At 36.3% G+C, this 25,521-nt stretch overlaps 1 protein-coding gene across 7 annotated transcripts in view; it reads left to right on the top strand.

Moving 5' to 3' along the window:
• ELF2 (E74 like ETS transcription factor 2) overlaps nt 1-23,142 on the top strand; it is a 92,444-nt gene extending 69,302 nt beyond the window's left edge. For 4 of the 7 annotated variants that reach the window (XM_019664050.1, XM_019664056.1, XM_019664057.1 and 1 more), the window contains 6 exons: nt 9,434-9,547; nt 11,492-11,665; nt 15,763-15,849; nt 19,567-19,759; nt 20,646-20,996; nt 21,413-23,142. In XM_019664050.1, coding sequence (XP_019519595.1) covers nt 9,434-9,547; nt 11,492-11,665; nt 15,763-15,849; nt 19,567-19,759; nt 20,646-20,996; nt 21,413-22,037 — 1,544 coding nt within the window. In that variant the 3' untranslated portion in view covers nt 22,038-23,142. Of the gene's footprint in view, nt 1-119; nt 305-9,433; nt 9,548-11,491; nt 11,666-15,762; nt 15,850-19,566; nt 19,760-20,645; nt 20,997-21,412 lie in introns of those variants that run through there. The other 3 variants (XM_019664053.1, XM_019664052.1, XM_019664051.1) reach the window with 3 other exon arrangements.
• The last annotated feature ends 2,379 nt before the right edge of the window (nt 23,143-25,521 follow it).

The raw sequence follows: 25,521 nt of genomic DNA, 5'->3' as shown, positions 1-25,521 counted from the left end.
GAGGCGGCCGCCGCCGCCGCCCCTGCCGTTAGGTGGTGGGGTTTCTCAGCCCGGCGGCGGGAGGCGGGCCGGCCTCGGCTTCCTGTCGGAGGACGCGCAAGGATCCGGGCGTCTGAGTGTGTGCGAGTGCGTGAGTGTGTGTCGGTCGCACGGCGTGTCTCCGGCCGCGGGTTCCGCCTCCTCCCCTGCCGCCGCTGCTCACGGTGTAAGTCAATGTGAAGCAGCAGCTCCAGCCCCGGGATAAACATGGCGACGTCTCTGCATGAGGGACCCACGAACCAGCTGGATCTGCTCATCCGGGCTGGTAAGGAGAGGGGAACTTTTCTCCTGTGCATCGGCGCTGCAGGAGAGGGGTGCACAGAAGGCGGGTGACTCCCCTGTGGCGGTCAGCGCCGGGGGTATAGTGTCCACCTCAGTCACTGGGGCGGCTGGGGGGAAGGGGGGTAGTGAATGAAGTAATGGAGGCGACGAATCAGGAAGTGATCACCTTGGAGAGTAACCTGCCTCGAATCCGGCGCTGTCGCTTCGGGTGGGTTTGGCAAGCAGCGGCAGCAGCTGCGGGCGGAGCGCTGGCAGCGGCTGCTGGAGAATCGAGCCGCAGTTAAGTTGGGGACTCGGGGGCGGACGAGTTGTGCGCTTCACCCCAGTTGTTGAGGAACCAGGAAGTGAGTGAGGCTGTTGTCTTTCGGCTGCGCCTGCCACGCTGTCTGGACGGAGAGGCCGCTGCTGCCCGCGGTTGGGGCGGCGGGCTTCTCCGGTGAATGCTCACCGCCCCCGCTTACATCTCCGCTCACACTTGGTACACAGATCCATGACTTCCGCATGGACGAGGCAGCCCCGGGCCACGTCCGGTAGAACGCTACCCGCCAAAATAATGCTCTGATCCTCCTTCACATCCCCACCTTGTGCAGTCTCAGGAGTAACGGTTCTGGAAAGGGTCACTTAATGTGGAGTAGCCCGCGATGCTGGTTTTCTCTGCAGCCCGCCTCCCTTTCCTCATTTAATGGGTGGCTGTGGAGAAGTAGGTTTATGCCCCTTTTCCTCGTGGGTTGTTTTTTTAAGGGGGAGAATGGGAAGGACACGGAATATCTTTTGTACCCCTGACATGGAGCGTTGGGGCGTCAGCGAAGAACGTTTATTTTTGTAAACAGTGGGTGAATGTAAAGGAGTGGGGCGGCGGGAGGGAGTCTTGGCCCCAGGGAAGTCTCAGCACAGAATTGCCCCCTTTTCCCCTCCCCCCCAAACCTCCCACCATAGCGGAAGCGCTTCGGAGAGGACAGAACGGACGGGATTGACAGGCCTCTGGTTCCAATCTGCTCTCTGAGATGTTCCAAATGAGAACGTTGATTTCTGGGGGCGGGACTCCGGGCCCGCGCTGGGCCAATGAAGATTGGGCGGGAGTGAAGCTGACAATGTACGCATGGAATTGGAGGGAAGACGAGTGTAAACACGGAAGTGGCCGCGGGGGTGGGGGATGTGCAGCGCCACTGCTGCAGCGGAAGGGCACGGACTTAAGTTACACAGAAAAAGCAGCTTTACTTAATAGACAGCGCAGGGAGGGCCCAGAATTGATGTAGCAGTGCTTGAATCCTATTTACTTAGTGTAATAAAGAAGATACACTTTATTGCCCTCGGGTTCTATTTCATATCGCCATCGATGGGAATTGGAAGATGGGAAATAGTCACCAAAAAGTAATGTAGAAGATCTTACCCTGTTTTCCATCCATTGTTTTTAGTTAGGAACGTGAAATTAGTAGTTTGGTTGGTGAAACTGATTCCGTTCGATTGGAGGAATCATGAATATATGTGTATCTCTAAATTTAACAGAACTCTTTAAGTTCAAATAAAATCTGGAATAGCATAATCATATGTATTGTATAACACATAATGAGTGACTAGCTTTTCTATAAAATGTAATACTAAACGTTTCAAAGGTACTAAAGAAAAATCACAATTTCACTGAGTAGTGATTAAAACACATTAGACAGTTATTTTCTAATCAGAGCAAGGACTAAACTATTAGTGAATAAGAGGGAGAGTACACGGAGAAATTGGTTCCTTTGTGTATGTTCAGTCCATTAATAACATAATGTGAATTAAAGGAAGGAATTTGGGGGCTTTAAATTACTATTTGGGTCAGTGATATTTGAGTGTTAAACTGCATTTCAAGAAATAGTCCCAGTGGTTGTGAACATACAGAGAGTACCTTAGAGTAACCCCTGTGGTTGGAATTTTGAAAAATATAGTAAAGGTAGAAGGCTTAATTTTGCCGATGGAAGGTGTTTTTTCATAAGCTTTTGGAACTATCAGTCAAACTGTATGTGACTTGCAGATATTTTGCTTGGAGTGAATACAGTATAGACCAATGGTTCTCAACCTTCCTAATGCTGCGACCCCTAAATACAGTTCCTCATGTTGTGGTGACTCCCAACCATAAAATTATTTTCGTTGCTACTGTATAACTGTAATTTTGCTAATGTTATGAATCGTAATGTAAATATCTTTTTGTTTTCCGATGGTCTTAGGTGACCTCTGTGAAAGGGTGTTAGACCCCCAAAGGGGTCGCGACCCACAGGTTGAGAACCGTTGGTATAGACAGTCTACAGTTCGAAAATTTATCTCCATTGTTAAGGCTGTTTTTGTTTGTTTGTTTTGTTTTTAAGTTAAATGCCGATTTCCAGCCCTATTGCATTTCTTTAGTACGTACAAACCTTACAATTGGAGTTTCCTTTATGGCTATAATGTCCTTTAAAGAATGCTTTACACATAATTGTTTTCAAATTAATTCCTCAATCTTGTTCATGTAATCTGAAGCTCCTTATAATTACAAGCCCTATTTTAGAGGGAAACTTGAGACAGTTTTGCTAATTTACCCAAGATTTATTCAGTGAGTTAAAAGTTTGGGAGGAAAGGTGGCCCAGAAAATGAACCATGAATCTAAATTTTCATTGCTGGCAATTTGCAGTGATGTTGGGAGAGTAGTTTGAAATGTTTGTATTTGTATAATGGGCAGAATGATGCCTTTTTACTCCCTTGAGGGAAGTCATCAAGTGTTAGACATAATTCTTCCTCACAGAGATTTTACAGTCTGAGGAGACAGAATGAAAATCTATATAATATATAAATATATAAATGTTAATATAACTACAATGGTTGCTATGATGGGTTGATTAGTGTAGAATGACATACTTAGGAGAACTCACGGAGGAGGTAAGTTTAAGTTGAATATTGTTAGCATAACTATTTCTAAGCAAGTATAAAGCACTATTACCACTGCTATTGTTACATGTTAAGGTACTAGAAGATATATTTTTGCTTTTATTTTCCTCCTTTAAAGTTGATAATCATTGACTAGCTATCAGCTTCAGTTTCTTATCACCATTTATGCTGTCAGATGAATTTGAGTAAAGAATGAAGTAAATCAGCTTATTTATTTAAAAATCACTTTTATTTTAACGTACAAAATATTTTTGTGGTAAAGACTTTCATTGGCAACATGATATATGAGAAGGAGCCTTCACCCTGAAGTCAGGAGTTAAGTATCTACATCTGGCTCTCACCAAACTAGCTCTGTACTAGTGACTTAACCTCTTTGAGGCCTCATCAGGATTGACTGGGTGACCTCTAACAACTTTTAAAGTTGTAAAATTATGAGTGGCTCAGAAATACTTAATGGAAAGTGAAGGCTTCTCTTTTTCTTATATTTCTTTACACAGTGTGAGTGAATGTTTCTAAGATTGTTGTTGTGTAAAACGGGAGGTTAATTTCTTTTACCCAGCCTTTGTGCTATGTTGAAACTTGAGGCCATGTCTAGATGTTGAATATGACTGTGATATAGTTTATTTAATAATTTAGGCTCGTGTGTATGTGTGCGTGCGTGCGTAGAGCTTATTATAAGAAAAATAAATGTCTAGGAAAAACGAATGTTACTTAACATTTGTGAAAAAATATTGTGTACATATCGTCTGGATTTTCTGGAAGATTTTCGTTTAAAAATATTCTGCCTTCTTAATTGCGAGTATGCTTTCCTTGACTTTTTTCTCTCTTCTTTTTGAGAATGGAGAAAGAGGGTCACTAGAAGTTTTGTACTACTTTATTGTAGTTATTAAATAGAAGGGGGAAATGTCTCTGGAAATTTAGCCTAAGTATTTTTACTGACAAAACAAATGTGTTTAGTTTGTCAAACTTCATTGTGAAATTTGAACTTGAAAATCTCCTAATTTAATATATATTGGAATATCCAGTATCAATCTTGAAAAGATCAGTAGTTTGAAAAAAGTTTAGCAGGATCTGAAGAGATGTGTTGAAGTAAAACTGGAAGGATGGCATTAATTTTTTAAAAAATTTACTTGAAAATGTGTTTAAGAAATTACTCTTCAGAATTTACTGCAGCATAAGTACTAAAATTCATGTAAACACTGAGTTTAAAGAGTAATATCAGTGCATAGCCAATCAGGATAATTCAACATGTAACAGTTTCCTTTAGAAACAAATTTGGTTGGTGAAGATGCAGGCAGGAGAGTGTTTTGATAATTATTTAAACTCCTTGTGTTATCTGTAGCTTAAATGTTCAAAAGGATGCAAAGAAATATTTATGAAAAGCTTTAAAAAAATCATATGTAAGTGGACACAAAGTACTGTTGTGCTTATGGAAATAGAATCATAATTTTTCATCTACACACTGATGTTTATATTTAGAAGCTAAAACTTACAGAAACATGAGGACAGAATTTGGGTGTTTGTTAATCACATTTGATAAATTATAGCTGTAGTTCTTTAAAATTTCTAACTGGGGATTCTGGGAGTCAAGTCAAAATTGTTTTCATAAAATATTAAGACATTTTTACCTTTTTTTTTTTAGCTGAGCCACCCTGCCACTGTTGGCAGCTCAGCGGCTGCTTAGCTCAGGCTGGGACTCGAACTGCTGTTGCTCAGAGCTCAAACTCTTGAGCGAGCTCTTAACGAACTGAGCCACTCGGACTCGGCCGGCCCGACATTTTTACCTTTTGACTTTCACATGTTCAGGGTTTTCTGGAGGCTACATGACATAGCACTGCAACACATTAATGAAGAAGCAAACATGACAGTCTCAACTGTTTCTATGATGTATTAAAAAGATTTACAAACATGTAAAAGCTACTCATTACATTTTTTTGTTTTAGAAAGGTGATGTTTCATAAAAATATGTTTACAAATATTGGGTTTATTATTTTAAATGAATAAAAATTTTAAAGCTTTCTTAGGTTTAATTTAAAATAGGATAAATATCAATACGTAAGACTATTTATACAAGCAAAATCTCTGCAGTCCTCAATAATTTGGATGTAAAAGGGTCCTTTTAACAAAAAACTTTGAGAATAGCTGAAATACAGTTTTATTTAGTCTACACTTTTCAGTACTGTGGCCACTAGCCACATGAGGCCACTGAGTATGTGAAATGTGGCTGAGAAACTGATTTTTAAAATTTTTTAAAATTTTAATTAATTTAAATGTAAAAACTGAAACAGTAAAAAAAAACAATCACATGTTGAAATGACAGTATCTTGGCTATACTGGCTTATATGAAAGGTATTAATTTCACCTTACTTTTTTTAATGTGGCTACTGGAAATTTAAAAATTATATAGCCCATGTCATATTTTTAACGGATAGCTGCACTTAAGAAAATTTTATTCTCATTCCCTTTTAAATTTTATAACACAACTATATAGATTAGAAAGTTAAAAGGGAACAAGTAGAGATGGAGTGTCCCAGACCATTATCTTTTCCCCTTTTTCATGGCATTAATTTGAATTCTTCTCTCACCTGTTCTGTTTATAGCCTTGGGGCATTAGAGGATAAGCTTTAGTAAGTCAAGTTTGGTAGTTGAGTGATGACCTTGTAATATTAGTCTTGCTTGTAGGGAAATACCACTGTCACCTAATGAAGTGTTTTCTAATTTGTTTCCATTGCTCTCAAATTAAATTGTTGTTAATTTTTATTTTTTGACTTTAAAACATTGTTATGAGCTAGTTCCATTGCCAGCATTCTCTTCTGCAAAGCTGAGAGGTATGTCTCTTGTCAGACTTAATTACCAAGTTTGGTATTTAGGAACAGCTGTTGAGTGAGTCTGGAATAGTCTACCATACTAAACACCAGTTGATTAGAAAGCTAGAAATGGAACAAGAAGACTGTTACTAATAGTAAAAGAGGGCATAAGCAAATTTAATTTTTGGCACTATGACTAAAAATAGTTTTGAAATCTATTTGATAACATTTATTTCTTCAAGGAGTATTGACCCAGCAGCATCATCTGCTAGTGGTAACTAGAAAGTATCTGTCAGATTTCTTTTAGCTTCATTATTTCTATTTTTTAAAAGAGTTGCTTATTATTTCCTCCTATATTTTTCATGCATAGGTCTAGAAAGACACTAGTAAGTCAAGTTTTAAGTATGAGAAAAGGAATTTTCAGCCCTTGCTAATAGTTTGCTTACTTTGATTGCATAATACTTAAAAATTGTGCAAAATTTTTAGTTTAAATTGTATTTGAATTATTAATCAGAACAAAATATTAAAACGTTTTTAAAAGTTGCAGAAACATAAAGAGGACAAACATTTCTTAAATTTCTGTTATCAAAAACAACTTGTTGACTTATGTCAACAAAAGTGAAATGAGGTAGTGCTCACTTTTACCAAATGCCTGAAATATTCTTGGAAACTATCATGGATACATTATTGTAAATTGATCTAAGTGTAAGTTCTTAAGTGTTCATTTTCTTGTTAATGTGCTTAGGGTTATTTTAGTTAGTAAATAAATGACAAAGTAAAATTAGTAATCATCAAAAAAAGAGAAATCAGTGCTCTTCTAATCAGCTGATAGGGTTATTTTAAATTATTTTACATCTTTATTAGGTTGTCGGAAAAGTCATGATGTATTGTTGCAAAAATGCGTCATGACTTTTCCAACAACCCAATAGTTTTGAAATAGTTTACTTCTGCTTATGTTTTGACACTCTCTGAACTATTAGTATAAGTTTCATGAGGCCAAAGATATTTCTATTTGTATCTCAGGTTTATAGCATAAGGTCCGGCACATGGTACATGCTTAACAACCATTTGTTTGATTGTATATAGAATATTAGATATGGTTGATACTTCATAGAGGATTTATCCATTTTTGATATTCTCATTCTAAATTTAAAGTATGAATAAGTAAATTTTCTTAAGTTTGTATATATTTGTTTTACTCTGTAAATATAGAGTATTTCTAGGAAATAATCTGTTGAGGTCAGAAATATGAGCAAGAAAATAATTTCTACTGACATAACTAACATTAAAATCATGGTTTTGGAAATGTACCTCAAACTACATAAGAACTCAGGACAGCATAATATATAACTCCTAGGCAAATTTCATTTTGTTTATAACTTAAAAATCTGATAAAATTCTGTTGCTGTATTATTATCAAATACTTGAAGCTCTGATTTTAATACGGTAGAGTTTTTAGGGTATGTGTTAATACAATTACATAAGGAATTAGTTTGCCCAGGATGGTTTATTAATAGTGCCTAAAACAACAGCTAAATTGCAACACAAGCAGACTTTAAAGAGAATGAAGTTCCTAGAATAAATTTTTAAAACCTGAGAATTTGCTTTCCAGAGTTCTCTACTGTGCGTGAGTATTGTAGGGAGGTACTTTGAAAAAAATACTTGAGAATGGTAATATATTTTATACTTACTCTAATATTAAGTTTCTTAAAGTGGAGCTGGAAGGACTGATTGAATCCTTTGCTTCAGTGAAGCTGCAGATAAGAGTAAGCAGGGTCACCTAAAGATAGATTTACTTGGAGGTTTGGCTGCCTCTCTGGAACCGTTTAGCTTTGAGCAGATTTCCATAAATGGAAAGAGCAACTGGAGAGACCCAGTACCTTGGTTGAGAGTGTGGATGATGTGCAACAGGTGGTAAAACAGTCACTGGATTTTTTTATAAATGCTCTCCGAATGACTGGTGGTTAAGCCGGCGGCTTTAGTGTTTGGTGCATTTTGAGACTAAGTGAATTTTTTCAATTAAGTTTCTTGGAAACAGTTTTAAAAGATTTGTATTTTAAGTGTATAGAACTTGTGAATTTGTAATATGATTTTATGGAATTTGTATAAATATTTCCTTTTAGTTCCTTTAGAGGACATCTTGAGGAAAACCTGTCAAATTAGAAAACTGTTACATATTCATGTTTCAGAAACTCTTACCAAGTAAAACATTCAATATTTTAAGTCAGGATTGTGAAATTAATATGTAAGTTTGTGTTTGAATTGCCAATTTTTCTGTAAGGGCAATGGGTTCTTTATTTCAGTACATAAAAGAGATACTTGTATGCCTACTATATGAAAAGTGTATGTTAGGAACTATAACAGATGGGTTAAGATAGGCCCCCTGATCTCAGAGCTTATAAGTTTACAGGAGTGATAAGAAATTATCACCATTTATTGAATTCTTATTTATGTGCATGTTTTTTATGGGAATCACCTCTCTTAATTCTCACAACTGTATGAGGAAACTGAGCCTTACAAGAAATCCAGTTGCTGTCCTAGGGGAACAGAAATCATAAGTGGCAGAGACTAGAACCCAAGCTGTTGGATGTGGAATCTCAAACCGCTGCTGTACACCTTACTGTTTCACAAATAATTTAATCAGCAAAGCATACAGTAAATGGTAGGCATTACAGAAGGTGATCAAATTATTGGGTCGTCAGAAAAGTCATGACGTATTTTAATATGTTTTTCGTTGCAAAAATGCATCATGACTTTTCTGACTACCCAGTAGAAAAAGCTTCATTAAAACAAAGATAGAACCGTTAAAAAGAAATACTTCTTGGGTAAACCCAGTAAATTCTAGTGAGGTCCTGAAGAAGAAAGCAGGGTTATTGTGAAGAAAATTCCAGGTGTGTTGGTGCTAAAGCTAATGCACTCACTCACCCAGGAGAGTCTCTAGGAATTGACTGATTAAATTAACTTAGAAGTAGGTGTTTCTGACCGACTCTGATAGCTATCACCCCGATTTTAGTAGCAGTATATCAAAATACATAATGTACTTTACAGGATTGTTAATTTACAACCATCCTTCCTCTCCCCCGCCCCCACCCACCCCAGGTTAGTTTTGGCCTGAAATTGATACAGGGTTGAAATTTCAAGGGCCTTTCTTTGTTTTCCTTTGGATAAGATTCAGAAATTTCTCAGTAATTTCTAATCAGTCTCAATAATTAACAATCATTTTGCAAAGTGTGGATACTAGATTGTTTTGGTGTTTAAATTATTTCTGTAAATTATATTGACTAATATGTATTAATGACTTCGTCATATGAGAGTTAATTTATATTTCTTCTGTAGTAATGTGTTTTCATTTAGCAATGTGTTTAGTGCATTTTTAATTGAGTGGAACTTATTCCCTCCCCCCCCAGTGGAAGCATCAGTTCATAGCAGTAATGCACACTGTACAGATAAGACCATTGAAGCTGCCGAAGCCCTGCTTCATATGGAATCTCCTACCTGCTTGAGGGATTCAAGAAGTCCTGGTACGTGAACTATTCTTTTTTATATTAAACATGTCACATCACTTCATGATTCTAGAATGAGTTTTTGTTTTTTTAATACAAGGGGATTGTTGGTGTTATCAAGATCTATTATACATGAATACCTGTGATAGCAGTAATTGATCCTTATTTGTAAAAGTTCCCAAGTTCTTAAATACTTAATTTTCATGATAAATGATATAGAAAATGCCCAACAGGCAAATATTTATTAAGTTGCTGTTTATATTATGTCTTATTTCCTTAACTCTGGGTAAATGGTAAACCTTTGTACAGTAGTTGTTACGCAAATGACAGGTGGGGGGCGCAGTTGCCTCCTGTGACCACTTTCAATCCTTTATTCAGTGATAATGGGCGGTGACTCCAGGGAACCCTCCATGGTGGAGAGAGGAGATAGCGCCCACCATTTCCTCACACTGCCTTCGGGCTGCGAGTTTTCCTTTTCTTTGGGCCCCCTTTTCTCTTTAAGACTGCCTTTGAGAGTCATTTTGTCCTAATTTTATTTGTCCTAATTTTAACATCCAGATGTTAATTTGATTTGATGCAGTAACTTTGGCCCTTCTTATAGGATTTTACAATAGATACTCAGAGCTACTGGACTTTTAAAGTACAATTGAAATTCCATGTATTCACGGATATGAGAAGAAAATTAGGACACAGTGGTCATTGTGTGAATCCATGAGAGTATATGAGTATGTTAACTATCTCTTAATCGAAATAGAAATGTCATATCCTGATTATTCGTGTACATTGGAAGGAAGCTGAGACAGCATTATTGTATCTAGTAGAATACCAAATAGCAATCTGTATGTACTGTTCTGTGACCCCAAATTCAGGACTCCTCCATTAAATAAGATTTTAAATACTGAAAGATGATACTCATTGGGCTATAATGAGCAGATTTTCCTTTTCTTCATATTTTAAAGTGAACTATAAGTGCTTATTTTACTGAAAATACATTAAATATTTTAAATTTTATATTGGATGTATGTATTATCTAGTTAAAAATAATGATGGGTATGTGGAAGGAAATTAGTTATTAAAGAACTCACAATTACACTATTATTTTCAAATGTTTTCCCAATTGTCAAATAATTCAAAGACTTCTATAACGAGCTCGAAAATATATAAAAGTGAAGAATGGAGGGTGACTACTCATGATCACCCTCTTACCCAGAGGATTAATATTTCCTTCAAGTAGATTTTCTTTGCATTTTATTTCCTTACAAGGTGTGATAAAAAAATATAGTGAATGTTTAAATTAAAAATTCATTACGGTAAGACACATTGCCATTAATCCCCCTCAGAATTCAAAATGCTCCCCCTTGCTTTGAACACACTTATCTCATCGTTCTTGCCACTTTCTGAAGCAGTTTTGGAAGTCCTCTTTCATAAGTGTCTTTAGTTGCGCTGTCATAGCTGCCTCAGTGTCCTGGGTCATTTTGACTTTGGGGAAGAGCCAGAAGTTGCACGGTGCCAGATCTGGTGAATAAGGTGGATGAGGACACACACCGTAATGTTTTTATTTGACAGAAATTGCTGTACCAGAAGCAGTGTGACAGGGAGCATTGTCATGATGGGGGATGATTTACGGCACACTTGAAAACACACCTTCTCTCAAACATTTGTACCTCACACGCGGCTGCACTGAACAAGTTGAAGCTTGTCACACACTGTTACTGAGGTTCAACGCACCGCTTCCCGTATTTGAAGATCCCTGCCTTTCTGTTGGATGGCACTTGGCAGCAACATTCACCGTATTTTCAATGACACCTCATACTTTAGATCAGATTGCATATTCAGAAAATTAAGTTCTTGTTCTGCCTTGATAAATACTTAATAAACTCATCTCTATTAATTACTGAATTTTCCACATTAGGAAATATTAATAGGGGTGGGAAATTTTAATTTTTCAACTTTTTTTTATAGTGGAAGTGTTTGTCCCTCCTTGTGTATCAACTCCAGAATTTATCCATGCTGCTATGAGGCCAGATGTCATTACAGAAACTGTAGTGGAGGTGTCAACTGAAGAGTCTGAACCAATGGATACCTCTCCTATTCCTACTTCACCAGATAGCCATGAACCAATGAAAAAGAAAAAAGGTAGAGTATGTTTATAAATTTCTAAAGGAGGGCGAATTTTTTCACCCATCAAGGGATATGTAGGAAATAATATGCTATAAATTTATGATTGATGCTATCTTAACTAGATAGTCTCAAAGAATCAACAAATTAATATTTTATTTTTGTGTTTTAACATCTTCATACTGTTTAAAGGAGTTAGTATTTAAGCCCTGAAAGTAGTTGCCTGAAAATGAGATTATAACAAGGGTTGGATTACACAGAAGGAAAATCAGAGATTCACTGCACATTTGTCTACTTTTTCATCCTTTTAGGTACTTAGTTACTTTTTAAAAAAAATTCTTGCATTCTTTATCTTCTCTATTTTTCACAAGCTTATCTTTCTACTTTTTTTGAGGGCATTAAAAGCCCAATTTTCTTTTGCATGCCTTCTTTTAAATACCAAAATTGCTAGTAGGTATTTCTAAGTGAAATAAACTCACCAGTGGGTAAGGAGTAATTTCCACTTACTTTTTGACTCCTACTGAGACTTCCACTCACCTGATCCCAGTGGGTGGGGCACAAGGCTTCAGCATATCTCCAACATCCCGAGGAGATGGGGCAGCATTTGGGTCCTTTTCTTGTTTGAACCAGAGGAAAAATGTAAAAGAAATGAAATCCTATGTAAATGGGTGTTCATCTAATTCTCTTTCTTCACATTTTAGAATAGAAAAAAAGTCAAAAGCAAAAATAAGGGAAAAGACATGTTAAAAATAATCGTGTTTTCTGTCACGTATTAGGCTTGTTGTCAAATTGCATTGATGTTCATGGGTCTGCTCATTGCTGTGAGGGATACAATGAAGAATAAGACGGAGTGCCTTCCCTCATATAATACATATAGATTGAGAGAGAGATGAACAAGAGAATTTAGAAGGAAGAACCGCTTCCTGCTGTAAATGTTTAAAAATAAAAGGCATACATATTAATAGCCGTGTTTACCCACTGTCCACTGCTGGTTGTATCCAATAGAAGCTATTACAGAATACTTAAGAAATTTTTAGATTTAAAAGAAGATGGAAAAGACCATGAAATTCTGGGATCATTTAGGGAACCAAGACCTCTAGATAAACAAGTGTATTATGTATGGTATTAGCTTGTGTGGTTTGATATAAATCAGGAAATAATTTGCCAATTTAATACTAATTATATATATTTGAAAATAGGTGGTCTTAATTAATGACCATTTAAAAACATAACATCATTATTTATTTGTGGTTAAGTACATTTGGGACATACAGTTAGGTTAAGTTATGTTTTAATAGCCGGGCCTTTTTTTTTTTTCCCCCAAGCTTATAATATACTAATGTGTGTTGTGAATCTCTAAGAAAAGATACTAGTGTTCTAAAAGTTGATTTAACTCTAGAACCCTTTATCCTACTGAAGAATAATCTATTTCTCAAGGAATATGATTTGGGAGATGCTACTTTATTAGAAAAAATATTAAGCCTTTTTGGGCTAACCTTTCCATTAAGGAAGTTGGGCTTTCGTGCTTGAATTCAGGAGACAGTAAAGATTTAATCTTATTACTGATTGATTTGTACACATAAATATTACATAAATTGAGAAATTAAGCTCTATTTTAACAAGACCGGTGAACTTTCCGTTTTAATTTTGGCAAAGCACACTACTTACTGATTAGAATTACCCTAATGAAATCCTAAAACATAATAGCTGTGCATTTTGAAATATAAATTAAGGTGCTTTAATTTAGTTCTGTATTTGGCTGTAACTAGTCCTTGCTAATGAAGAGTAGAGTGACATCAGAAATCCCAGACGTATGACAATCACCAAATCAGTAATAATATACAGGCATACCTCGGAGATATTGCGGGCATGATTCCCAACCACTGCAGTAAAGCGAGTATTGCAGTCAAGTGAGTCACACAAATTTTTTGATATCCCAGTGCATATAAAAGTTATGTTTGCACTATACTGTAGCCTATTAAGTGTGTAACAAATAGCATTATGTTAAAAAAAAGAAAAAGTACATACCTTAATTAAAATATACTGCTAAGAAATGCTAACCATAATCCTAGCCTTTAGTGAGTTGTAACCTTTTTGCTGGTGGAGGGTCTTGCCACGTTGTTAATGGCTGCTGACTGATCAGGGTGGTGGTTGCTAAAGGTTGTGGTGTCTGTGGCAATTTCTTAAAATAAAACAATAATGAAGTTTGCAGATTGATTGACTTTTCCTTTCATTTGAACACTTAGAGGCCATAGTAGGGTTATTAATTGGCCTAATTTCAATATTGTTGTGTCTCAGGGAATAAGAAGGCCCAAAGAGTGGGAGAGTCAGGGGAATGGCTAGTCGGTGGAGAGCACACACAATTTTATCAGTTAAGTTTGCTGGCTTATACGGGTGTGATTCATGGTGCCCCAGAATAATTACAACAGTAACATCAAAGATTACTGATCACAGATCATAACAAATATAATAGTGGAAAAGTTTGAAATATTGTGAGAATTACCAAAATGTGACACAGAGACATGAAGTGAGCAATTGCTGTTGGAAAACTGGTGCCGATAGACTTGCTCAAGTCAAAACCTATTTGTAAAAAACATCTGCAAAGCGCAGTAAAGCGAAGTGCAATAAAACAATGTATGCCTGTATTTAATGTAAAAGGTGGTAGTCCCCCCTTACTTGTGGTTTTGCTTTCTAGTTTTAGTTACCCATGATAAATTGAGGTCTGAAAATACTAAATGGAAAACTCCAGAAATAAACAATTCATAAGTTTTAAATTGCATGCAGCTCTGAGTAATGTGATGAAATCTTGAGCCTTTTTGCTCCATCCAGCCCAGGATGTGAATCCTCCCTTTGTCCGATGTCTCCACATCGTGTGTGTTCCCTGCCTAGTTACTTAGTAGCCATCTTGGTTATCAGATTGACGCTCATGGTTTCACAGTGCTTGTGTTCAAGTGACCCTTATTTTACTTAATAATGGCCCCAAAGTGCAAGAGTAGTGATGCTGGAGTTTCAGATATGCCAAAGAGAAGCTGTAAAGTGCTTTCTTAAAAAGGTATGTATGTATGTATGTATGTATGTATAGGAAAAAACATAGTACGTATATACGTATAGAGTTTGTTACTATAATATGTCCACAGTTCCAGGCTTCCAGTGGGGATCTTGGAATGTATCCCCCACAGATAAGGGGGACTACTGTATAATATACTTGAATAGTCCCAACCTCTTTGTTGAGGCTTCCCTTCCCTTTCTCTGCCAGTATTCATCCATCAGTGCTAGTATTCATCCTTCAACAGTGCTGACAATTGAATACAATGCATTTCATACTTACACCTTCTTCAGTGTAGGGAAGTGTAGATCTTGCTTTTCCATTCATTGTGGATGCTAGTCTGAGAGAACCTCTGTCAGAAACAAAAGGAAGGGCACAAACATTTGTTAGACACATGAAGTAATTACTTGGAAGATTTTCTTTACCTTATAATGTACCTGCATGTTTGAGGTGAGGAATTTTAAACACTTAGGCTTAAGTTCTGGTGAATTGATTGGCTCAGAGCAATAGTGTTTAATATTTTTTACTTTTCCTTATTTGAGCTCAATTATCAGATCCTCTGCCATAGGTAGGTAACATTTTTTCTAACAATCTTGTAAACCAGAAAAAAAGGTTTGTACTAGAAACTGTTTCCATTGCCACATTATTGGAAAAGGTTAGCAAATTGAGGTGCTCTCACCATGTAAATAATAGGTTAGTAGTACCTGATTGATTTGCCATATATATTGATTACTACCAACTAACTGCTATAATCTAAAATTGCAGAAGTACTTTTTTTTTTTTTAAGCTGAGCCATCCTGCTACCTGTTGGCAGCTCAGCGGCTGCTCAGCTCGGGCTGGACTCGAACTGCTGTTGCTCAGAGCTCAAACTCTTGAGCGAGCTCTTAACCAACTGAGCCATGCAGAAGTACTTTTAATGCTCTTAAAAGAAACTTTTTATATGCACTGATTATATTAATCTACAAATTAGTGTCCAGTTTCATGAATAATGTGTTATCAAAGAGTCTGATAATCATGCTTCTATTATTTTTCCTGTTTTCAATGTATGGTTTCAATCTTATTTTTTCAGTTGGCCGTAAACCAAAGACCCAGCAATCACCAATTTCCAATGGGTCTCCTGAGTTAGGTATAAAGAAGAAACCCAGAGAAGGAAAAGGTAATTTGGGGAGGGCCGTTTTGGAAGTGAGATGATTTTTTTCTTCAGTCAGGTGACGTTTTTGTATTTGTAAGAAAATTATTTCTAATCCACTCACATGTGGGAGTACTGTCTTTGGTAGTAGTTTTTAATCAGGGATGTTTCAGCATCACATGGGAGCTTTTCCTATTATTTATGCCCAGTCCCTAACCCACTGAGATTCTATAGCCATAGGTATACCAGGGGAATGGAAAGGGGCGGGTGTTTATATTTTGAAAGGTCCTAAGTGCAGTCTGACGCACACCTTTTTTAAGAGCCATTATTCTAGAGCAGGGGTCGGCAAACTGCAGCTCGCGAGCCACATGTGGCTCTTTGGGTATGTACACGTGGCTCTGAAGTAAAATTGAAAATGAAAATAAAGCTATCATAGTTTCATTTATAAAATTTTTAACAGATATTATTCACATAATGGTGATTTCATTTGTTTTATGGCTCCTGAATAATTTTTAAATTGTTGTGAGGGACAGGATTGGCTCTTCCATCTCAAAAGTTTGCCGACCCCTGTTCTAGAGGATGTGTGTATGTATGTATAGTAGCACTCATCCTCATGGAGGGCCAGGTAGAATAGAAAGAGGTTTACTTTACAACTAAGACTTATTTCTGATAACAATTTCTGAACTGATAGAAGCAGTGCGATAATTCAAGGCAAGCTGAATTTAATTTCCCAGTCAACAAATTTCAGTCATGTTAGTCAGGAGTCAGAACAAAAATTTACCAATTTTTTTGCTTTAGAATTTTATGTATTCTCATTTAAAACAAAAGATAACAATAATTTTCCCAGTCTCTGCTCTCTTATTTTGTTGGGTATGTTGATTTCAAGTAATATTTTAATAATGGTTTTGGGTGTGTTCTGGTAATCTGATAACTAAAAATTTATCACTTTCATGAATAAATGTTTTCAGACCAATATGCAATAGTTAGTTTGTTTTGGGTTAATATACTCAAATTTATTCCATCTCAACAGGTGGTCTGACATACCTAATTTTAAATAAGTAAAGCAAAAATTAAGTTGCTGGTAAGCCTACTGAGAATTTTAGACCCAAAAAAAATCCAGTTACAGTGAACTCTTATTTATTTAGGAACCAGTACTTCAACTTGGGACAGAGTTAGTATACTTTCCTTTGTTTTTGTTCATTTTACATTTCTAACATCTTAGGTTGTATTTTTTAACTTATATTGAAAACTGTAAAACTTACATAATAGTAAATATTAGAACGCTAAATTTTACAGTTATAACAAATATACAGTTACTGTTGTATAAATCCCATCATCAGTGTTTATCTCTTGTATTAAAAGACCTTATACTTAACGATGGAGACAAACTGATGACCTGTTTTTACCAATGAAATCACTTTTCATTAAAATTTCAGTCTTATTAAAATTGAGGCAGCATGTTGTAATGTGAAGATTCAAGTTACAGTCATACACTTGGATTAAAAATCCAGTCAGTGTTTACTCTTCTGCAAAATGATACTAATCTGAATAGGCTTAATGAGCTACCTTGTCTGCTGATAAAGAGAGCTTCACATTCTGAATAGTTTTCCTTAAAACCAGAAGTAGGATTGTTAATTTTACTTGCGGGGTGGTGTGGGCACTGGGGTGGAGCATTTAAAGCTTACCTGAGGAATGTAGATGAATCCAATTCAACAGACCTGGAAGCATTCACATCCCTACTACATACAAGACGTTGTCTGTGTTGTATAAAAATTTTGTCCAGAATAAGTTCTCTGCTCACTTTTACTATGTCAGCTCATAGGGCCTGATAATCTCCTGGTCCTAAAATAAAAATGCCCCAGCTATACATGTTGATGGATAGTAGTTGAAAGTGATGCATGATTTAATAGTAAGAGTTTTTAGGTATTGATGCTGATGTAATAGGGCTTCAGAGATACAGATGTAACTTGGTGAAACTGAAGATTAATCTTTTTAGGTTAAGAGATGCACACTGAGCTCAACTATGGGTCAATAGGTTTATTGAATTTTTGGGGAATCCAGAATGAAAATGAAATGTTAGAGGAAGAACATCAGCATTTAGATTGACTAGCAGTGGCTTGGTTTGGAAGCCTTCCACCATTAGAGGTTCTTCTCACATAGCTTGTAACTTGGATCTGGATTTGAGGATAATAAAGGGATTGCGGGTAGAAGCCTACAGGTGACCTGGTGACTCAGTGGCGGCATATATATTATAATCTCCCCAGGATTCTTTTCTGTTCTTTCATCAATTTAAGAACCTCTGCACCTAGAGACTTATGAAGGGAATAAAAGAAAAACAGCAGCCCCTAAAGCCTGGTCTTTTCATAACACTGCCCACTACTTCCCCCCGCTTCTAAAGGGAAAAAAGTGATGCTTTCCTCTTTTGGGGATTAAGTTCCTTATTTTACCCAGATTCCCTCTTTTTCTCCTATGCAAATCCTAGCCATCTTCCAAGATTTGTGATGTCTTTCCAGCCCACTTTCTTTTCACCCCTGAAATCCTAGACATTATTTTCTATCGTTCATTTGTAATATAATCATGTATTGCCTTGTGATGTGTCTTATGTTGTTACATACTGTTATTTATTTCTTGTATTATTATTTAACTTGTCATCTACTTGTTTTTTCTTCTCAACTAAATTGTAAATTCCTTGAGTCAGGGACCAGGTTTTAAATACGTCTCTGTATCCTCTACTACAAACATAGTATGTGATGAATGAGTATTTTATTCTGCAGAAATATTTTAGTATTCCTTCATTTTCAGATTTTGCTTAGTAGCATGATCAGATGTTAATATGTAGTTAACATTTGATGAATACTTGACTAAGGAATTGGCCATATTAACTTTTTAGTGTTTCTATTTAAGGAGCACATTTTAAAAGTGAAGTACAAATGTCTTTAATAACTGAGTTCATATATAATGAAATCCTTCTAATATATTACTTCCATTCACTACTAGGTATGATCAGTAGAAAGAGGAGTTTTAAAAAATCTGTTTCTAGAGGCAGTAGTTTTCATTGTTAAAAATAATGATAAGAGAATGTTTTAAAAGGTCATGGGTAGTATGCACTTTATAAGACATGTAGCTCAGAGTTCATGCCTATAAGTGAATCAAAGAAAAATGTGTTTCTTACAAAAATACCATAAACCTAATGCCTAAAAGTTTTGCAAATTTCATTGCCTATTGCATTTTCAATAAATTAATAAATGCCTTTTGATCAATTTTGATCATGGAATTTGGGCTTATCATATAATAAACATAGGTTAAAATAAATTTGTTCAGAGTTTAAATCCCTGTTAATAACTACGAGTCTGTTTAAGTTCACTTAGTGTTATGCATTATGCCTTCGTCTTCACTGAATTCCAAATCTAGGATAGGGTGATACATGATAGTACAAAACCCAGGACCTCTGTTATATCAGTATCACAGCTGGAAACATACATAGAACGTTATTTTTAAAAATCAGCAAACACAAGTATAGTTATGATTTTTGTTATAAGATATTTTGTTATTTACTAGACATCACAATTTGACACTGTACAAATGATTGTCGATATAGTCAAGTAGTTAATGACAGATCTATATATTTGTGTTTCACCAGTTAGTAAATGAATTGTTATCCAGCATAATTAAATATTTGCTTTTAATTATGTGTTTAATTATGTTAATAAATTTTTAATCAATGTCTTATCATTGTTTTCAAAGGAAACACAACCTACTTGTGGGAGTTTCTTTTAGATCTCCTTCAAGATAAAAATACTTGTCCTCGGTATATTAAGTGGACTCAGAGAGAAAAAGGCATATTCAAACTCGTGGACTCAAAGGCTGTCTCTAAGCTTTGGGGAAAGCATAAGAATAAGCCAGACATGAACTATGAAACTATGGGACGAGCTTTGAGGTAAGAGCACAAAAGAATGAGTTTTTAAACAAAACTTACATGTCTCCTTATATTGTCTATTAGCTGTTTAAATACAAGCTTTTTTAAAAAATCCCTTGTTTATTATAACTCAATTTTGGGGACTATTCTAGAGGAGCTTCTTGGATTTGGAGATAGATAAAGAGAGAGGAGTTTGGTCTAGATGTCTAAAATTTCAGCATCATTGGGAAATCCATTTTTGCAGAAAATGTGGTTTTGTACTTGGGACTATTTCTTAATAGAAAATTAAGTTGTAGACCTTTTAAGAACATGTGAAAGCCAAACAAATACAGTTTCCAAATTGTTAATTTGCTTCAGTTCCTGCAGATGTTATAATAGATATATCTTGATATGAAAATTTCTCTTAAGTTTTGTCATTTTGAGAAACCCACAATACTTTGTCATATACAAGGCTTCTTCTAATTAAAGTTGTTTGTAAGTGAACACATAGTTGATGCGAACAGTATTCACATATCCCATAGGTTTCATCTCTACTAAGCATAGCTTAGGTAGTTTTTTTCAAATAACATCAAAGTTTTTATAACCTATGTAAATCAGAGTTGAATTTCTACCAGTTTTTGTAAAAGACAGTAAAATATTCTGTATTTAGGTTAAAATTACTTCAAGAATGAACTTTTAGCTACTTTATGGATCTCAAGGTTAGAGGACCTATGGCACCAGGTTCCAACTTCATGCCTCCTGCAAATTCTCAGCCTTTTGAACAGTCGAGGAAGGACGCTCCTCCTCCTCATCTTATAGGAATAAAGTGAATGTTTCTGTTAGTGTCCATTCCACATGGTGTTTTTTGTTTTTTTTTCATGAAAGAAATGTAATACACGTGATTCATTTAGTACTTTTTCCCTTACAGATATTATTACCAAAGGGGTATTCTTGCAAAGGTTGAAGGACAGAGGCTTGTCTATCAGTTTAAAGATATGCCCAAAAACATAGTGGTCATAGATGATGACAAAAGTGAAACCTGTAATGAAGATTTAGCAGCAGCCACTGATGAAAAATCATTAGAACGAGTGTCGCTGTCTGCAGAAAGTCTCCTGAAAGCAGCAACCTCTGTTCGTGGTGGGAAAAACTCATCTCCTCTAAACTGTTCCAGAGCAGACAAGGGTGTAGCTCGAGTTGTGAATATCACTTCCCCTAGTCACGATGCTTCATCCAGGTCTCCTCCTACTACTGCGTCTGTGTCAGCAGCAGCAGCTCCAAGGTAAGTAAGTGAAGGAAACTGTCAGCTGCAATGTATTTGCTTTTTAGAAAGCTCCGTGGCAAAACGTTATGTTCTTTTTTTTTTTAATATTAGCATTCTAAGATTCCATCATTGATTAGGACTTTGACAAGTACTTGATATTTTAAATATATTGTGTTGTTAGTTAAAGTAGGTGATGTCCCTTTTAACCTGGATTATTTTTTATGGCTTTATAGATAGAACTTAATGTGCTTTAGTTTTTTAAAGTATATTTACTTCATGGTATTTCATATTTTAAATGTCAGGGATTGTCAGTACATCTGTAAAATTTGGGAGCACTAGTTTGTACATTTTGGATTTGTACTAATCTTTTTGCTCAGGAGACCTATTTTCTAATTTAGCATTAAATATAATCAACTTCTTTTTCTAATTTACAGGACAGTTCGTGTGGCAATGCAAGTACCTGTTGTAATGACATCGTTGGGTCAGAAAATTTCAACTGTGGCTGTTCAGTCAGTTAATGCAGGTGCGCCATTAATCACCAGTAGTCCAACAACAGCAAGCTCTCCAAAGGTAGTTATTCAGACAATCCCTACAGTGATGCCGGCCTCTACTGAAAATGGAGACAAAATCACCATGCAGCCTGCCAAAATTATTACCATCCCAGCTACACAGCTCGCACAGTGTCAGCTGCAGACAAAGTCAAATCTGACTGGGTCAGGAAGCATTAATATTGTTGGAACCCCGCTGGCTGTGAGAGCACTTACCCCCGTTTCCATAGCCCACGGTACACCTGTAATGAGACTATCAGTGCCTACTCAACAGGCGTCTGGCCAGACTCCTCCCCGAGTTATCAGTGCGGTCATAAAAGGGCCAGAGGTGAAATCAGATGCAGCGGCAAAAAAGCAGGAACACGATGTGAAAACTTTGCAGCTGGTACAAGAAGAAAAACCGGCAGATGGAAATAAGACAGTGACCCACGTAGTGGTCGTCAGTGCGCCTTCAGCTATTGCCCTTCCTGTAACTATGAAAACAGAGGGACTAGTGACATGTGAGAAGTAAACTAGCAGCTCTGCCATGGACTTGAGACTGTTAGTGATAGTACTAACATGAATATTTGCAAGGGATGTCATCAAGAGAAGTCAAAAGAAGACTTTAAAACATTTTTAATGCTTCTAAGAAAACAATCAAACTTACTGGAAATAAATTACCTGTCCCATGTTTCAGTGGGAAATGAACTACATATTGAAATGCTGACAGAAAACTGCCTCTTACAGTCGGAAACAACTGAACCCGTCAATAACAGGATTGAAAGGGACCAAGCAACTCACTACAATATCAAGTTACACTAAGACTTGGAACACTAATATTCTGTAAGAGGTTATATAGTTTTCAGTGGGGAGGGGTTGGGATGGGTGATCTCATTGTTACATATAGCAATTTTTGATGCATTTTATATGCATACCAGCAATTATTACTGTGTTCACACAGAACTCACTTAACTGGTGCTATGTGAAGACTCTGCTAACATAGGTATTTTAGAATGTGAATTGAAGAATGGATCCAAAAGCTTCAGAAAGGATAGCAAAAAAAGATCTAGTGCGATTTTTTTTTTTTATATCATATAGCTTAAGCTGATTTAAAACAAAGGCCTTAGACTAATTTTCGGTTTTCTTTATTGAAATAAGCTAATGGCTTGTTTGTGTAAAGCTTTTTTTATTAAAAGAAAAAATTTTAAAAATCTTGTACCTAGCACAGTATTGTTATAGAATTTACATGTAACATTTTATATGGTAGTTTAAGTCTGTCAGTTTCTTAATTGTGGACAAATTAACAGTTGGCTCTGGCCTTTTGCTGTAACATGCCTGTGTCACTCATTTAGCCCTGGCATCTGTGCAGACATATCAGTCTCAGTCCTACTGTCACTTGGAAGTTAAGGCTCAGCATGAATTTTTGTCAGGTAACTCTAATACCTGGAGTTTTCTTTCTTTCTTTTTTTCCTTTCCTTTTTTTTTTTTTTAGTTGAAGTTTAAGAGGGAAAGTACCAGTGTTCAGATTTGAACTATAATAGTTTGTATATTCAACATTTGAAGTATATTCTATTTTGTTGTACTCTTGTTTCAAAGTGTATTCAAGTAGGTTTTCTGAAATATAGAAATGAAATTTATCTTGTGTTTTGTCCTCTGGTGATATTTATAACAATATTCAAAAGCTAGTATAGAGACATTGTTTTAGTTAAGTAATGGAAGTTCTATTTCTCCTTCCCAACTGCTGCGTAAGAAATACTACTTCTGTTTTGTTTCATTATATTAATATTTGGCAAATATCTGCATGTTGCCACTTCCTTTCTAATTACTACTTACCATAACGAATTTACTATTTTAATGTTGGCCACACTTAAAGAATTTCTGTTTGAAATAACACCATTTGTTTCTCGATTCGACTTTTTGAGGGTTAGGAAGAGTAACATTCTCGTCCTTTTAAACTAGGAAGTGGAGGTACCAGAAGGATTAGATGTATTTCCTAATTTCACACCAAACTAGGTTCTGAGACTCCACATCTTAATGCTCTTTCTATTTACTACAAAGAAAAGTTGTCTATTTTTACATCTTTTAGAAATTTAAATAAACTGATACTTAATATTTTGTGGCCTTTAATTGTACATTTCATCAGATGCTACTTAGGTCGACAAAGATTTTTATAACAACTCCCTTTGTAATCTTTTATCTTTTCCATAAATATACCTGATGGTGCTTTTTAATAAAAAAGCTCAAAGAAGAACTCACCTGATTCTTATCCCATTTGAGAATTAATCTCAAATTCTACCTCCTTGCAAAACATTTCCTAAATATTTTAGCTTTCAGAATTGTACTTGTTCTTTGACACTTAATTGTGTTTTCTTTCTTGCACTGCAGTTTCATTTGTTGAGTCATGTCTTCCATAGTAAAACCTTGGATTGTGAGTAATTTGGTTTGTGAGTGTTCCGCAAGATGAGCAAATATTTCTAATACATTTTAACTCGGTAAACGAGCGATGTCTTGCAATACGAGTAGTTTGTTTCTGGAACAAATTATGCTCTCAAGCCAAGGTATTACTGTGTTCTTTTAGGGCAGAGATTATAGATTACTGTACCTACACCCCTCCCCAAGTGCTGAGCGTATCAGACACACAGATATACATTGATTTTGGTAACATTTGCTAAGAAGATAAGTCACATGCTATGGAGGATAGCTAAAGAAACTTGAATTTTAAGTAATTCTTTCCCCTGTGCTGTATTAATTGGTTCTAATTAGCTTCTAAGCCAAGGCTACCTAGCTTACCTCCACCACTCTAACATTTTTCTGTGTATCTTTCAGAGTTAAGTACACCTGTAGTCTAGATTTGGAAGCATACATGTTGACAGTATATGTTGATGGCAGTGTTTCTGGTGATTGACATCAGCAGTGTGGCTTTTAATCTCAACCCTTCTAAACTATAAATTTTATTTCCTTTTTGTGTCCAGCATATTGGAGAAGAGAATCACATGACAATGGCTTGATGCCACTACTTCCCAGCCTCACCAGGCTCGTGAACAATGGTCAGCAGCTTGTCCACTTATTCCTTAGGTCGCCTTCCAACAACAATTCCAGCCGTCTCCACCCTGCTTACCAAATGAGCAGTATACCTTTTACAGAGAAAATGGAGGTCATGAGCTGTAAACTCCCTCCATTTCTGGAACCCTTGCTATAAGACCATCTACTTATTCTAGCGTCCATCCTTACCACTTGTCTCCAGGAGGAGGCAGGTGTGGCTCCTTCTTGTATCACCATCTCCTCCCCTTTCATACCTACTTGGTTTCCTTGTTCCAACAGTTAATAGCCCGTCGTTCTTTTTCTTTAGTAGCTTGCAGTATGAATTCTGGCTTAGAAACAGTTCTCACCGAGGTCTCCAATAACCCAATAGTAAAACAGATGCTCTATTTTTTCCCCATATGATCTTGTGTCTCAGCCTTAAAATTCTCCTTTGGTTTTCCATAGCAGCCCTCCTGGTTTACCTCCTGCCTGACCAACTCTGCTTTTCCATTTAATGTTAGTACTTAGCAAGATTCTGTCTATGGAGCTCTTTTCCTCACAGAGTAGTTGTAAGAATTAAATGAGTTAATTTAAATATGTTAAGGATTTAGGACCAATGCCTGGCATATAGCAAGCACTGTATTAAATGTTTGCTATTATGATTTCACCTCAACAACACTGTTAGATAATCTCACCCAATGCATATGGTTTTTACTACCAAATATATTGTTCTAGACTTTAAGTCTTAGATGGGTTTATCTAATTGCCTACTGGCTACTTCCTCCTTAATGCCCAGTTGAACCCTCTTCCATCTAAAATCTGTTCCTTAGCTTTTAGCTCAGTAAATGCCATTACCATCAACCCATTCCTCCTTACCGTCCATAACAACCTTACCCTTATTTACTGTACTCTTCCTGGTAGCCTCCCGTGACTGACTTCCCCTACCCCTAACATCTTTTGTCTTCAACTGAAGATGGTATTTAAGGTGGTGGCCT

The sequence above is a fragment of the Hipposideros armiger genome, unplaced genomic scaffold, assembly GCF_001890085.2.
Source record: "Hipposideros armiger isolate ML-2016 unplaced genomic scaffold, ASM189008v1 scaffold_415, whole genome shotgun sequence".
NCBI classification, from domain to species: Eukaryota; Metazoa; Chordata; class Mammalia; order Chiroptera; family Hipposideridae; genus Hipposideros; species Hipposideros armiger.
The sequence above is the reverse complement of the archived record's forward strand: the minus strand, read 5'-3'. Positions and strand labels throughout refer to the sequence as shown.